This window comes from Jaculus jaculus, chromosome 1 (genome assembly GCF_020740685.1).
Source record: "Jaculus jaculus isolate mJacJac1 chromosome 1, mJacJac1.mat.Y.cur, whole genome shotgun sequence".
Lineage (NCBI taxonomy): Eukaryota > Metazoa > Chordata > Mammalia > Rodentia > Dipodidae > Jaculus > Jaculus jaculus.
The window spans coordinates 131,146,483-131,163,920 of NC_059102.1; the positions used below are offsets into that span (position 1 = coordinate 131,146,483).

The 17,438-nt window shown below is 39.2% G+C and overlaps 1 protein-coding gene and 1 pseudogene across 1 annotated transcript; one reads left to right on the top strand and one right to left on the bottom strand.

Annotated features, from left to right (window-relative positions):
• Positions 1 to 4,789: 4,789 nt before the first annotated feature.
• Positions 4,790 to 5,716, bottom strand: LOC101611600 (olfactory receptor 1Q1). Its single transcript, XM_004662703.2, has one exon. The coding sequence runs from the start codon at positions 5,714 to 5,716 to the stop codon at positions 4,790 to 4,792; it is 927 nt and encodes a 308-aa protein (XP_004662760.2).
• Positions 5,717 to 16,700: 10,984 nt separating this feature from the next.
• On the top strand, positions 16,701 to 17,438 carry LOC101609305 (annotated as a pseudogene).

Here is a 17,438-nt window from a genome sequence, read left to right on the forward strand (position 1 = left end):
AGTCTACAAAATAAATTCTGTAATATGTCATAATATGCTATAAGAAACAGCAGAAAACAGCCTTCAGATATGCACAGTTTAAATGTTGGCAACCCTATATAGTTAATGAATAAGGAATCAATCGACTGTGGGAATAATTTACACATTAACCAGAAACACTTTTCTACTTACAGTCAAGGTGGGATGTTGCTTACTTTTACCTTAGTCTCTGAGCTACTTAGTTTTTTTGTGTTTTCTCTGAATAATTTCTTGTTCCAGTTGCTGTGATTTTGCTAAATTTGATCCTGTTCAGGCTCCTCTTCCTAGGGATCTTCCTATAGATTAGCCAACTCCACTGATGTTGCCTTTTAAAATTTCTAAAACATGCTGGTCAGAGCGTGGTCTAGGGTGCAGCTTATAAGTAATGCACAATCTCCGTCTCCATAATTCCAGGTCAACTATTCAGAACCTGCATTTTCACAAGCTCTGCAGGTTATTTATACTTACATTGAAGTCTGAAGATACTGTTCTTGGATAACACACACCTATTTCCCTTGAGAACAAATGTTTAAGCAATTAATGTTAGGCTGATATGCCCTATCTTTCTCCATCTGCTAGGAACATAGCACAGGAGGAAACTCACTTTTGTCCCTTTTTTTTTCTCATTGGAGTATAGTCCACATTGCTCCAAATCACATCTAATATCTCTGCAGATGCCTACCCTTCTTTGGGATGAAGACAGAGAAGCATACTTGTTCCACCCAGAGATGATTAGCACCATCAGCTACACAAAGAGAATGCCAACATGCTGACATACTCATGTTTTTTAATTGAGACTTTAATTTAAATACATGTATGTACTGTAATTTGATCACAATCCCCTCCTATTACCCTCTTTTATTTCCTCCACCTAATTCCAATGAACCTCCTCCTTTTTCTAGGTACTCCTTCTGCTGTTATGATGTATTATTCTTTTTGTCTTCCTCAATCCAGGCTCAATATTGTATAGGTCTTGTGGAGGTAATGATACTACTGTGAGGTCATAAATGCATATATTATATTATCAAAATTATTAGGGACACTAGACTACCATGACCAGAGTTGTTACAGAGGCACCCAGAAGTTCTGACAAGGCAGTGACCAAAGAGAGTTGCTTTATTTTTTGGAAATGGCTGTACTAAATACACAGAGTAGGTGTAATTGAAAATATTCAAGATGTGTTAAATGCACAAATGCATTTAAAAAGTATTTTTTGCATTGTAGGATCTAAAACTAACCTCCACCTATGGACTGTTAAGCTGACACCTCAAATAGTCAAAGCCTCTCATAATTCAATAGCACTAAAAATAAACAACAGGCAAATAATTTTTCATATAATAGCCATTTAATGTATATACTCATTCTGTGGGATAAACTTTTTTAAAAATATTTTTTATTTATGAGAGAGAGAATGAATGGGTACACCAGGGTCTTCTGTCATTGCAAATGAACTCCATTGCTACTTTGTGCATCTAGTTTCACATGGGTACTGGGGATTGAACCTGGTTTCTTTGGCTTTGCAGAAAAGTGCCTTAACTACTAAACCATCTCTCCAGCCACAGAATAAACTCTTAAAATAGGAAAAGCATCATCTCAGTATAGTTTTAAAATATAAATGCCCAATTTCTATTAAGATTTTGTGTAATACTTCTCCCTTATCCACAGAGGATATGTTCCCAAACCTCAATAGATAGAGTGACAATTCATATACACCATACATACATATATATATATATATATATATATATATATATATATATATATATATCTTTCATTTTGATAATCAAAGTGGTTATTAGGTGACTACTGGACATTCAATGAATATAGGGTTGATTGTCCACAAAGGGAAGATTCACATTCAAGGGGGAAGAATGGAGCAGGGTGGTATGAAATTTTATCATGTTACTCAGAAAAGCTTGCATTTTTAAAACTCATGAACTGTTTATTTCTGGAATTTTCTAGTTTAATATTTTCAGAGCATAGTTTATTATGGGTAGCTGAAACACTAGAATGTGAAATTGTGGATAAGGGCAGGATTACTGCATTTGTTTATTCTCTAGCCTATCTCTCCATCTTAAAGTAGATTTCTTTTTTTTTCAGAAAAGGCTACAGAGGTAAGCCAGATCAGATGGCAAAGAAAAAGTGGGATCAGAATGGAACTAGCACCTTAGGATGGAGAAAGGAGAGAGTAAGGCCAGGGAGGCAGGGAATAGGGTGTAAGTGGAAATGGAGATCCAGAAAGAAAATGTTCAGTATGTGAGGTGTTTAATGGAAAACACAAGGAATAAGAGTTAACTAATGAGAAGTTATGGTGGTTACTGAGCTGGAGATGTAGTTCAGTAGTACAGTACTTACCTAGCTTGTGCATAGTCCTGGGTTTGATCCATAGCATTGAAAAAGAAAAAAGAAGGCTGGAGAGATGGCTTAGTGGTTAAGCGCTTGCCTATGTGGCTTAAGGACCCTGGTTCAAGGCTTGATTCCCCCAGGACCTACATTAGCCAGATGCATAAGGGGGCACACGTGTCTGGAGTTCATTTGCAGTGGCTAGATGCCTTGGTGCGCCCATTCTCTCACTCTCTCTCTCTGCCTCTTTCTCTCTCTGTTGCTCTCAAATAAAATAAATAAAAGATAAACAAGCCAGGCATGGTGTTGCATGCCTTTAATCCCAGCACTGGGGAGGCAGAGGTAGGAGGATTGCCGTGAGTTTGAGGCCACCCTGAGACTACATAGTGAATTTCAGTTCAGCCTGAGCTAGAGTGAGACCCTACCTCAAAAAACAAAAAAAGAACCAAAAAACAAAACACCAAAAAAGATAAACAAAAAAACCCTCAGTAATGGAAATGAAAATCAAGACAGTCCATAAAAATACTAAAAACTATAAATGAAAACTTGTGGTCAAGTTGGCATGATTTGTTTGTACTTATGATTTTATAAGTGCCAGGGCCTCCTTCATCCAGGAAATTATTATCCTGGTTCAGACAAACTCTTAGGGCATATCCGTGTAATAAATTTTGATAAGATAAATTTAGGTTACAAGAAATCCCTCTGGTACATTACACAGAGTCACTACAATCTTCTCTCCTTCTCAACTCAATGTAATTATCACTTGTATCCTAGAAGAGAAACTTGAGAAAGGTGGACTAAATCAGGCCAAGCATAAGCCTGTGTTCTGTGAGGTTCCTCTCACATTCTTCCTTTGTTCTTAAATCCATGAGATTAACAAAATTGACATTCTAGTAGACATCTTGACTTTTGAATATATTTCCCATGTCCAGTATTCATTGACCAATAGACAATAACCCAGTATTAGGCTCATTCCACATATCAAGTTATCAACTATAGATAAAACCAGGAGCTGAAGAAACAGGAGTTTTAGTCATCCCTAAATGGTGCATCTAAAGAAGGTTAAGAAAATGAGAGCTGGAGAGTTGTGGTGATAGTTGTTGGACTCTAAGAACTTCTGACCCCAATAGGCACTGTTATCTCCTTCCTCTATTGGGGTAGTCCAACCACTTCACCTGCCTTATACAAACTTCCAGAAAATATAAGCCCTAGGATTGTTTTCTAGTATCCCTGGCAGCTAGAATAATAGCCAGTGAATTCTTGGCAAATCAGATGCACCATCTTATTTGGTGTAAATTATATGTGATCAGTTCTAGGAATATCTAGTTTTAAGGACCCTGAGGGTTATGCTCATAACTATTGCTGGTGGTATTTTGGGGGGTATAATGGTGGTGATAGAATTTGGAGATTGCAACAGTGTTCTCAACAGCCTAGTTTCAGGCGATGACTTTGTGGTTCTAACTTCATGATCTTTCCTGTTCTTTCCATCTTTTTAGACTTGATAATTCATGAGTTCCCCATAGCCTGTTGACAAACATATTTTCTCCACAAAACAGCCAGATATATTTCTTTTAAAAATATTTTTCTGCCGGGCGTGGTGGCACACGCCTTTAATCCCAGCACTCGGGAGTCAGAGGTAGGAGGATTGCCATGAGTTCAAGGCCACCCTGACATGACAGAGTTAATTCCAGGTCAGCCTGGATGAGAGTGAGACCCTACCTCAAAAAACCAAAAAAAAAAAAAAAATTTTTTTTCTATTTATTTGAAAGCAGAAAGAGAGGGACAAAGTGTGTGTGTGTGTGAGAGAGAGAGAGAGAGAGAGAGAAAGAGAGAGAATGAGAGACAGAGGTAATGGGCATGCCAGGGCTTCTTGCCACTGCAAACAAATTCCAGATACATGCACCACTTTGTGCATCTGATTTTTCATGGGTACTGGGTAACCAATCCGGGCCATCAAGCAAACAAGCCTACTAGTCCCATAATGGCTTCCTATTAATTCTGAGAACCACAGTTCTATTGTTTAACTACATGCTTATAGACTATCTTCAACCATAGTTAAAACATGCTAGTGGTTTATACATGGTGATTGTTTTTTTGTTTCATGTGTCTTGGTTTATGGGGGCAAATACATAATGATAAAATCCTTGAAATGTACTTTAGATTTTTTTTTTCAATACTGATGATTGAGCCTAGGGTCTTGTTCATGCCAGGCAAGCATTCTACCACTGAGCTATATCGCTAACCTTCTATTTAATTTAATTTCGAGGCAGAATCTGACTAAGTTACCTAGGCAGGTCTTAAACTTACAATCTTCCTGCCTTAACCTTTCTGGATTGTTCTGTAGGAAACATTTGTGAGGGCCAAAATGATTTCCTTAGTAATTGTTAAAACTCAGACTGTGTTTGTAGTTGTATCCAAAGATAAAAGGCTACATTCTTCTCATCATCTTCTTGAAGGCTTCTTTGACATCCCCATTCCTCAGGCTATAGATGAAGGGGTTCAACATGGGAGTCACCACTGTGTACATGACAGTCACAATGCGACCATTAGTCACTGAATAGCTGGAAAGGGGCCTGAAGTAGACCCATGTGAGGGTACCATAGAATATGGCCACCACAGTGAGGTGGGAGCCGCAGGTAGAAAAGGCTCTCCATTTGCCTTTGGCTGAGGGGATCCGAAGGACCACTGAGATGATAAAGGTGTAGGAGGCAATGATGAAGGCCAGAGCTCCATTGATGACAATGACCCCTTCTGTGTGAATCATCAAGGTGTTGAGGTGGGTGCTGGAGCAGGAGATCTTCATCAGAGGATAGAGGTCACAGAAGAAGTGGGGGATCCTGTTATCTGCACAGAAGACCAGTCGGCCCATGAGAAAGGTGTGCAGTAGTGCATGAAGGTGGGAGAGGATATGACACAGAGCCACCATGTGTGCACACACCGTTCTGGTAAGTTTTGTGGGGTAACAGAGAGGGTGGCAGATGGCGATGTACCTGTCATAGGCCATCACAGCCAAAAGGAAATTTTCCATGGCTGCAAAGCAAATAAAAAAATAAGTCTGGGCTAAGCAGCCCATGTAGGAAATGGCCTTTGTAGTTGAGAAAATATTCAGCAGCATCTTGGGGACAGTGGTAGAGGTGAAGCAGATATCTGCCAAAGCCAAGTTACTGAGGAAAATGTACATGGGGGTGTGGAGGTGAGGAGCTGAGATAATGAGTGCAATGATGGCAAAATTGCCAGAAATGTTTATTGTGTACATGAAAAGAAAAAGAAGGAAGAGTGGTATCTGTTCATCTGGGTGTGTAGAAATGCCCAAGAGAACAAAATGGGACACACTGGTCCAGCTGATATTGTCCATCTGTTGCTGTAGAAACAAAAAGGATAATTTTCATATACTTGGAAATATAAGCTGACTGTTTAGTAACCTTTACCATTGAAAATCAGTATGAAATACAATACCCAGCTGAAGAGATGGCTTAGTGGCTAAGGCACTTGCCTGCAAAGGACTCAGGTTCAATTACCCAGAACCCATGTAAGCCAGATGCATATGGTGGTGCATGCATCTGGAGTTCATTTGCAGTGGCTAACGGCCTATTCTTTCCCTCCCTTTTTCTCTCTTTCTCTCCTAAATAAATAAGTAAATAAACCTATATTTGCCGGGCATGGTGGCACATACCTTTAATTCCAGCACTCAGGAGGCAGAGGTAGGAGGATCACCATGAGTTCGAGGCCACCTTGAGACTACAGAGTGATTCCAGGTCAGCCTGGGCTAGAGTGAGGCCCTACCTTGAAAAAATGATACAACACAGTGTTGATAAAATAATCAAGTACTGAATATTTTTTCATTATCAATGACATCATCACTATCACCATAGCTCACATTACTTATCTTGAATCAGGGATTTTTATGCTCAATCTTATGTAAATATTGCAATTACCCCATGAAGATTATTATTTTTTTTTATTTTTATAAATTAGACAGTGGTATAGAAAAGTTAAGCTCATACATTTAAATTTAAATTATGTTTATTACGATCCAATAGTTATGTTATTAACCATTATAGAGCACAACTCCCCAATCTAAAAGCATTTATTCATGGCAAAATTTTTTTTTTTTTTTTTTTTTTTTGGTTTTTCGAGGTAGGGTCTCACTCTGGTCCAGGCTGACCTGGAATTAACTCTGTAGTCTCAGGGTGGCCTTGAACTCATGGTGATCCTCCTACCTCTGCCTCCCAAGTGCTGGGATTAAAGGCGTGCGCCACCACGCCCGGCTCATGGCAAAATTTTATAGTCACAAGAAATTAACTTTGACTTTATATTCTTCATTGTAGAAAGTAAGATAAGTAATTATAAAATATTTCCACCATAAAATATTATTATAAGTTAAGATGTGTATATGGGGAAGGATGAAAGTATGTGTGTAGATTAAAAAGAAGTATTGTAAAACATATAGATTTTCATGATGGCCTTCTTGCATTTAAAAATGGTGTGATGTTGGGCTGGAGAGATGGCTTAATGGTTAAGCACTTGCCTGTGAAGCCCAAGGACCCTGGTTCGAGGCTTGATTCCCCAGGACCCACATTAGTTAGATGCACAAGGGGGTGCATGCGTCTGGAGCTCGTTTGCAGTGGCTGGAAGCCCTGGCGTGCCCATTCTCTCTCTCGCTCTCTGCCTCTTTCTCTCTCTCTTTCGCTCTCTCTTTCACTCTCAAATAAATAAATAAAAATGAACAAAAAAATTTTAAAAAATGGTGTGATGGTGATAGGAGAAGGAGGACAAAGAAAGGTGATGGAAGAAAATTATTATCAGGATTCATTGTGCATATGTATGGAGGTTATCAAAAAGAATTACAAAATAAAAACTGTGTGATGCATCAAATAACTCTAGTGATTAGATAACATTGGATGCTTTTAAGAAATAATGTAAAGTTTCATGTTTCAAAGCTAAAACATATCATACATTTTATTAAATATCCAATGAATAATTTTACATGCCAATTTGTAAAAGTACATAGGTCATTAAGCTGGGCATAGTGTCATATGCCAGTAATCCAAGCACTCAGGTCAGCCTGGACTATATAGGATAAAGACTTGTCTCATAAAACAAAAGGAAACAAATCATGAGTAGGTCTACCTTAAGGTATATAATGAGCAAAAACTAAAAATACCCCAATATTTATTCTACTTATATATTTATATTTATTCTAGATATATGTTTATTCTAGCCTTTCACTCAATTCTCAGCCTCCTTTTTAGGACCATGGAAAGTGAGCATCCTTCTTCTTAAATGCTTTCAGTGGCAGGAAGTCAGAGTTTTCTTCTATGGGAAGTTAATACATGAGAGAATCTACAGCAATATTGCCTTTCATTTCTGTCCACTAGAATGAGTTTTGTCTTCTAGAATCTCACAGTATAAGACTATTCAACATGGCAGCACTGATGCTAATGTAACACTATGCCGTGTTTAGAAGCCTAGCCTCAGTTTTCTCATCTCTGTAATGCGATGTGAATAGTACCTTACCCTTAAATTTGTTAGGAGGATAAAATGAGAGTAATTGGTTCTGGAAAATTTTTCAGTAAATGCTGGAATTTTTCTCATTGCATTTTCAGTCATGTTAAACACAATCTATGATATTTTTTCTGCCATCAGGGTATCTCTCCTGTGAACTTTGTCAATGTCTTTAAAAGTGTGTTTTCCACAACTCAACAAAGTCCTGTTAGTCTGGAGTCACAGGATAACCTAATTTTGTCTGATCAGAAGTAATAGTGAAATAGAGTTTTGGGGGGCAGGGGTGGACTGGAGCTGCCAGTCCATAACTAATCTATGTCCATAGCTATTAAAAGAACTATTAGTCTTTGAAGCTGGGTGTGGTGGTGCACACCTTTAATCCCAGCACTCAGGAGGCAGAGGTAGGAGGATCGCCATAAGTTTGAGGCTACAGTAAGACTACATAGTGAATTCCATGTCAGCCTGAGCTAGAGTGAAACCCTACCTCAAAAAACCAAAAAGAGAAAAAAAAAAAAAGGATTATTAGACTTTGAAACTTTGATGTTGTAAGAAAAAGTGCCAAGAACTAAGAATCACTTCTATGTTATACACTTTGATGTTTATCACTTCCTATAGTCCTTATAGCAATCCCAGGTCAATTCTAGACATGTGTTGTTGCAGTAATCACTTGTCGTCTTTACTGCACAGATGAGAAATAACAGCTGAATGAGGTGAAAACATTTTCTTCAAGTGACAGTATTAAGTGGTGACTGGATCTGAGTATCTGGTCATGTGTATCTGACTATCTCATGGTCTTAGCTCCTCCATGACACAGACTGGATTTATTTGTTGCTCTTGGTCTGTCTGCCTTAATGCTTTAAGTTATAGGATGCTACCATGGTCCAGCTCAAGAGAAAAATTTTACTTTTTTAAATTATAAAAATGTTGTGGTTCATAATACAAATTTGAATATCCTTAACTGATTTCAATGTGGTATGATGTCAAATGAGAACCAAAAGTGGTGGCCACAACTGTTGAGTATTTACTATGTCACAAATCAGCCTAAGGATTTTGTACATTTTTCATATGATTAGTCACTGCAATTCTGTGATTAGTATCCCCACTGTATATATTAAGACATTGAAGCTCAAAGGGTTCTGTGATATGTTCAAGGACTTCAAGTAAACAGTAGAACTGGAATGAATTCAGGTCCATCTGATTTCAAAGTCTATATTTTTAAATTTTTTTTAATTTTTATTTATTTGAGAGAGAGATATGTAGAAATAGGGAGAGAGAGAAAGAGAGAGAGAGAGAGAGAGAGAGAGAGAGAGAGAATGGGTGTGCCAGAGCCTCCAGCCTTGTAAATGAACTCCAGATGCTTGCACCTCCTTGTACATCTGGCTTATGTGGGTTCTGGGGAATGGAACTGAGGTCCTTTGGCTTTGCAGGCAAGCGCCTTACCTGCTAAGCCATAGCTCCAACTCCCAAAGCCTATATTCTTAACTACTAGACTATGCCACTTCTTAGGTTCTCCCTCTCAACTCCAGTTCTTACTTTCCTCTTCATTTTCCCATTGTATTATCCTATGAATTGGCTCGTATGTGCTCATGATCACTTTGTCTACTTTAATCCTCATTATCAAACTAAAGCGGAGATATTATTCTCAATTTTCAGATCATGAACTTGGGGACTAGAAAATGAGTTAAGTTTCCCAAGCTCATAAGAAAAGGGTTGGAGCAGGATGGCCATGAACTGTCTAACTCAGAAGTGATGTGCTTTCTATTCTAACTCACCCATTGACATCCATAGCCCCTAGTCCTGCTGTGCCTGTCTTCCACTGTTAGCCTGTGCTGTGGCAGGGACAAAGCACCCAACCAAAAGCAGCTTGTGGGAAGAAAGGCTTTATTTTGGCTTATAGTCTCAAGGGGAAGCTTCATGATGGCAGGGGAAAGTGTGGCATGAACAGAGTCTTCACCCCACACCAAGTGGAAAACAGCAGTGAATGTGAGCTGAACTAACACTGGCAAGCTAAGGGCTAATAAACCTCAAAATATACACATAAATACATCTCCTCAAACAAGGCTCAACCTACCAATTTGCCATCGATGGAGGACCAAGCATTTAGAACACATGAGTTTATGGAGGACATCTGATTCAAAACACCACACCCAGGGCTGGAGAGATGGCTTAGCCATTAAGGTACTTGCCTACAAAGCCAAAGAACCCAGGTTCGATTCCCCAGGACCCATGTAAGCCAGATGCACAAGGTGGCACATGCATCAGGAGTTCATTTACAGCAGCTGCATGCCCTGGCATTCCCTTCCTCCTCTCTCCCTCTCTCTTCCTGTTTCTCTGTCTTAAATAAATAAAAATAAAATAATTTTAAGAAACAGCCAGTAAGTATAAATGAACTTGAAACAAAAGTCCACAACTCTAGGCTTCAGGGCTGGATATCAGTTGGCCTTGAGTTCATAGTTTAGAAAACAAGTCTTAGGAAAGGTATAAGAATGGACTACATTGTATTTGACAGTTATCCTGCTACCTGGGGCATTATGCCATATGGATCTGTGGAAAGCTCCATTAGGCCCGAGAAGTAGTTGGAGGGTGAGCTACCTAGAGCTTTGGAGCCCTGCTTGTCTTCCTCAAAGCTGGAAGGGATGATCTTGCCTGATCCATTGCAGACATCAGCACATCATCCCCTTGTGGGTCAAGGACATGAATTTACTGTGGGTAAGTAAGGAGGTGGGAAGTAAATAATCTCACTCTAAAATGGTGTGGAAAAGCAACAGCATGGTGTGCCTGGATAGAAACTGGTCCAGGAAATGGAACATTTAAACTTTGGTGCCAGGTATGCCGTGAAAATCTTTTGATATCTTAGGAAAACTACTTGTTATCCTTAACTGGGAAATAGGAAAAATAATGCTTGCTTTATTTAAAAAAAAATAGACAAGGCATAGACATAATGGGTCCTTAAAAGTCTTAAGAAACAGCTATAAGCTGTTTGCTCTACATTCCTGAAGGAATGTGGACTCCCTACCCCAGAATTCAATTGCTGCCAATTTGATCCATAGGCTGTCCTTAGTAAATAGAGAAGGCATTTTCCCTGAAATTCCCTGTTTGATTGTTGATTCCCAGAATTGGCAAGAAAAGTCCGAGTCAGTTAGTAAAGAACAGACAAAAGAAACAGCTATGTGCAGGATTAATTTCTGAGTTACCCAACTTTGTTTATCCATAGATACTCCCCAAATGATTGAAACTGACTGGAATTTCATTAGTTATTTCCCTTACTCAGAGAAAATTTCTATGAAAGACCTTGGCTCTGTAAATCATCCATGCTTTTGTGGGTAGGTTTTAATTTAAAAATAGCATATATTAGGACAATGCAAAGATGACACCATGAAGGAGAACAATAGACAAAAGATATCAGGGTCAAAAACAAACTTTAAAATACTCACATTATTATACAAAGGATGAATTTTAAGAGAGAGGGTCATCCCTTCAGAAATTCCCAAGACTTTGTCTAAGAGTTGTCCAATATATCGAGAAACAGTTGTGTGCTGGCATGCAGCCCTCTGCAAGCAAATCTTCACCTTACTGAGGCCTTTTAGCCTCAACAGAATGGGCTGTGCCTGGTGCGTCCATCTCCCCTTAGGCAGTGTGAATCTTCGTGCTTATTTTGGCAGGTATAGGGATCCAACCCTCAGGGAAGACAAAGGAATTTGCTCAGCATAGGAGCAAGAAAAGCATCAGGCACAAGTTGGAGGTGTAGAGACTCCAGGGATGCCTAGTGGACTTAAGGTGCTTATGCTTGTCAGAGGCCAGAGGGCGTGACTGAGGAAGATGTTGGGAGGTGAGATTTTATCACATGCCTCTGCATGGATCCCACGGTTTGCATTAGCAGGTAGTCCCAAGTGTGTCACTGTCCAACCTTGCTGCCTTCTCTGGGGAGTGGGGCCAACAAGGCATTGTTTCTAATATCAGTATTGGTGGCAATGACTTGGTAACTCAGCTGATCCCAGGAGCCCTAGGAATGAAGCCCACAGAAGCTCAGATACAGGTAAGGCAGGGATGGTGTCTCCTTGCCCAAGCCTTTTGAGATGCAGCCTCTTGTTTTCCCTTCATTTAAGCAGTACACACTTATTTCTTCGATTAGCAGTAATATATGCATCAAGTAAAAATCAAGTATGTTTCTCACCCTCTCCATTCTCTCCAGGTGTAATCACTGTCATGATTTGATGTGTTCCAATTCAGACACCTCTCAATGCACAGGTGAACATGTATGTACAAAACACTTTGATTTTGTAAAAATGGGATCCTGTTTAGGGTGCTTAGAAAGACATTTCAGAAAATAGTAGATGTATGGAAGTTACAAATATTTCCCTACTCTCATTTCTGTTTCTCCCACACACAAAGAGAATGTTGCAAGAAATATTCTTTCATGGCATTTTTGTCTGCACAAATTTCCACACGGACAGAAATGTTAATGAAAGTGTATGTACATTTGAAATTGCAATGCTGCCATCAGATTGTCCTCTCCTCTGAAATGTTTGTGCAATGGAACAATCTCCAAGAGAATATGAGATAACAAATTCCTTTATCATCAGAATCTAACAAAATGTTACACAAATTCTGTAGTTTTTCAGTCTAAAAAGGGGGAGAAAAGAAACAATATTTTCTAAGTGGCTTTACATTTGAACTTAAAAAAAAATTCCTGATGGATGGGGACATTTTTTGTCATATACATGTTATATAACCAGGTTTATCTGGAACCAGCAACCCTTCCCAGGTGGGCTTCAAACTTGTGATTCCTTGTGGTTCTCCTGACACAGACTCTTAAGTGCTGGGATTATGGGCATGTGTTACTATACCTAAAAATCTAAATGTATAAACATATATATAAAATCATATATTATATATAATATATATCAATATATACATATTATATAATATCTAATTATATATTACATATAAATTACTATTTCAGTTTCCTTTTTGAATCTTTTGGAATGCATCCTTATTCACTCTTTCTATGTAGTTGCTCTGTTGGGTTATATTATACAGCTGAGAAATATTATTTTATGCTTTTCTTATGACTCATAATGCTGTTTTCAGAATAAAGCTTAGATGGACTACTTATTTCACTTATTATATTCTGTTTAATCAGAAGATAGTAATTAAATAATTAGTAAAATTAAAAAATACATTATCTCTCATATCTGTCATTTCTCAAAAACTTTAAACTCAGCTGAGTGTGTGGTGGTGCACGCCTTTAATCCTAGCACTTGGGAGACAGAGGTAGGAGGAGTACCGAGAGTTCTAGGCCACCCTGAGACTACATAATGAGTTGTATGTTAGCCTGAGCCAGAATGAGACCTTACCTCAAACCACCCCTGGAAAGAAAAAAACCAAAACTTTAATCTCATACTGACATTGAATGTAGGTAGTTGGCGATAGTAATAGGCCAAATGTTAAGAGAATAATAGCTCAGTCATTGATGGTGACGGCACATTTCCTGAGTGCTTACTGTGTTGCAGGCATTCTGTTTAAAGTTCTCAGTGCTTTTGTGGCATTGAATTCTTGTAAAAAAAACATATTAACTAAATTATATTATTACTCATATTTTCAGACTAGTAAACTAACACCTAAGGAGCTTCACCAGGTAGTGAGTAGATAGTCTGGTTTAAATACAGAAAGTCTAACTTTGCAAGCACATGACTTAATGAAGTCCAATACATATTTGATAATTCAACCTTGGATTTACTAATCTAGACAAGTATTATGTAGTTCAAGCCAGCCTCAAGCTCACTATGTAGTTGAGGATAACCTTGAACACCTGATTCTCCTGCCTCTACCTCCCAAGAGCTGGGATTACAGGCATACACCACCACCTCTGATTTTTAACCTTTGTTTTAAATAAAATTTATTGGGTTCCTAATATACATGGGAGTCATTAACACTTACACTCTATAATTTAAATCCTAAATCATGATCAGATGAGAAGGATGAGGTTAGTAAATAAGATGTTATTTAGTATGTGAATGAGTAAGTAGACTGTCTCACATTTGGGCAATGGAATATCATTGAACTCTAAAAAGAAATGAGGAATGCACACTTTAAAATACACGAAAGAACCATAAAGCATATGTTACTCAGTCAAAGAAGCTAATTTGAAAGGCTACGCACATATAATCCTGAGGCAGACAAGCATAGGGAATAGTTTAGCTACCTGGAGCACTGTTGGCCTGAGCAGTAAGCACACCCATTTCCTAAACAATGCACCTAGCAACCTTTTGGAACTTGGGATCCCCACCTGTATTCAATGTACATACAATCTACTCCACACAATGAACCAGTTTTCTATGCACACACTCCACTCCACACAATGAACTAGGTTCCAATACACATACATTCCATTGTACATATTGAACTAGTTTTCTCCTCCCCTTGGTGGCCATTATTCATGATCGATTCCTGATCGGATTGTTGTTACATAGATTAGGACGGGAACAGCAGGGGGCCATCCAGCCTCTGAACTGGTTTTGTATACATGCATAGTAATGTAAGTCGTGCTCTAAGTGAACTTTTAGGTTAGAAGTCCCTATTTAATATCTTTTTTTTTCTATGTATAACTGGGAATATGTATGATTAAACCCTAATCTGTCAATCAAATCCGAGGACCACCTAAACTATGTTCCTAACAATTCTATAAAAAGAGCCCAGATCACTTCCTGGCACCTTTTAGTCCTTTTTCTATCAATGGCCCACTGCCCATTTAGCAGATTTTCAAATCATTATTGTTCCTTTCCTCTTAATAAAGTTTCTTACTATTTCACTATTTGTGGATGCCTTTCTTCAATTCTTGGAGTAAGACACCAAGAACCTAAAAACATCCAAAAAGAAATTCCCCAGTAGCAATTTCAACCATATGACATTCTAGAAAGGAAAACCTATGGAAACAATGATGTGACATGAGTGACTTCCAAGGGCTGTGTGTGTTTATGTATGTATGAAGAGGAGGAACATAGGAGATTTTTAAAACAGTGAAAATACTTTGCATTGTGGATACATGCTGAAATACATTTGTTTAAATCTGTAGAATATACAACACCAAGAATAAACTAATTTAAAATACGGACTCTAAGTAATATAAGGTATCCATACAGATTTTATCAATTTTAATAAATATATAATTTGTGTGGAGGACTTTGTTAATGAAGGATGCTATATATGGATAGGAACAATGAGATATACTTGTCTCTGCTATTAACCTAAACTGTTTGTTGCAATCAGGTTCACATTGATGGTAGAAATCACCTGACCAAGAGCAGTCTGTGGGAAAAAAGAGGTTTATTTTTGGCTTATGGGCTCAAGGGAGAAGCTCCCTGATGGCATAAAAAAATGATGACATAAACAGAGGGTTGACATCACTGCCCTGGTCAACATAAGATGGACAATAACAACAGGAGAGCACTGGCAAGGGGAAGCTGGCTATAACACCCATAAGCTCACCCCCAACAATACATTCCCTCCAGGAGGCATTAATTACCAAATCTCCATCATCTGGGAACCTAGCATTCGGCACACCTAAGTTTATGGGGGACACCTGAGTCAAACCACCACACTGTTCTCAAAAGTAAAGTCTTAAACATTTCTACATTTACATCTTTTATATGTGTGTATATGTATGTGCATGTGTGTGTGTATGCCAGAGGACAATCTTAGGTACTACTCCTCAGATGTTTCTACATTTTCTTGTGACTGGGTATCTTACTGGTCTGGAATTTGCCAAGTAGGCTAGACTGGCTAACCAACAAATCCCAGGGATCCACCTATCTTGGCCTTCTCAGTGCTGGAATTACAGGCACATACTACTATGCTTTGCTTTATTATTTTTTTTAACTTGGGTTCTGGGGATTGACTTAGGGTCTCATGTTTGTACAGCAATTACTTTACCAACTACACTAACTCCCCAGGCCCATATTTATCTTATTATAGACAAAGAGAGCCCACATTTACTTTCTTTTATTTTCACATTTACCTTCTCATGATAAACAAGAAGACTCAGGGAGGGTAAATAACTTACTCTAGAATCACCCTGCACCTAAGGGATAGAGTTGTGATTTTGGATTATTGGATATGTTGGAGAAATTTCCATAAAATAACTATTTTTCACTTGATGTCTTAATCAGTTGATAAATAAGACAAAGTAAATCCAGATGGAGGCCAAATTGTTACTTTCAACAATGCAGGTTGCAGAGTACAATTTGCATCAAGTGACCAAGTGTTTTTCTTGCCAACCCCAGAAACAGGCAATACTGGATTAAGAAAGACTTCCCAGGTGTACATGGTGGAACTATACAGCAGAGTACAAACTCCCTGTAGGCAGGATTTGTTCTCCAGAAGAGACAGGGAGGAACTGGCCTATGCATGCCTAAGGTAATCAATCAGATGGGGCATTTGGGACAGTTGTTACCTAGGTGAATTTGCTCTGGTTGCAAATTTAGAATAAGCATGGCCAAGAAACATTCTTCCTAACACTAGCAGTCAACTTTTGGTGACCCACATGATTCAAATATAGACAATTAACAACTGGGATAATTATCCTTAAAGGATTTCCTATGCCTGTGGTAAGAAATTTATAAAACAGGGCTTCGGGATAGGATGAGACGAGAGGGTCCTCCGCTAAAGCCTCCCCCCACCAAAAAAAAAAAAAAAAGAAAAGAAAAAGAAAAAACAAGAAAAGAAAAGATCTGATCAAAGTGGTGGGAGTCACGCAGCGGCCGCGGAGAGTGGAAGGACTCCCCCGGATCCAGGTCGGCGCTGGTTCTCTTGCCTCGTCCTCGCCCCTCGGCACCATGGATAAAACCGAGCTGATCCAGAAGGCCAAGCTGGCCGAGCAAGCCGAGTGTTAGGACGACATGGCCACCTGCTTGAAGGCCATGACAGAGCAGGGCGCCGAGCTGACCAACGCGGAGCGCAATCTGCTCTCGGTGGCCTACAAGACCGTGGTCGGGGGTCGCAGGTCCGCCTGGAGGGTCATCTCCAGCATTGTGCAGAAAACCGACACCTCCGACATGAAGTTGCAGCTGATTAAGGACTATTGGGACAAAGTGAAGTCGGAGCTGAGGTCGATTTGCACCACGGTCCTGGAATTGTTGGATAAGTATTTGATTGCCAATGCAACTAATCCAGAGAGTAAGGTCTTCTATCTGAAAATGAAGGGAGATTATTTCTGATACCTTGCTGAAGTTGCATGTGGTGATGATCGCAAACAAACGATAGATAATTCTCAAGGAGCTTACCAAGAGGCATTTGCTATAAGCAAGAAAGAGATGCAGCCCACGCATCCAATTCGCCTGGGCCTGGCTCTTAACTTTTCTGTATTTTACTGTGAGCTCCTTAATAACCCGGAGCTTGCCTGCACACTGGCTGAGACGGCTTCTGATGCGGCCATCGCTGAACCTGACACACTGAATGAAGACTCCTACGAGGACAGCGCCCTCATCATGCCGCTGCTTAGGGACAACTCAACATTGTGGACTTCAGACAGGGCAGGAGAAGAACGTGAGGCAGCAGAGGGTGCCGAAAACTGA

Bases quoted from the DNA above. Each gene is read 5' to 3' on its own strand.
- LOC101611600 (XM_004662703.2), bottom strand. From the start codon at position 5,716: ATGGACAATATCAGCTGGACCAGTGTGTCCCATTTTGTTCTCTTGGGC.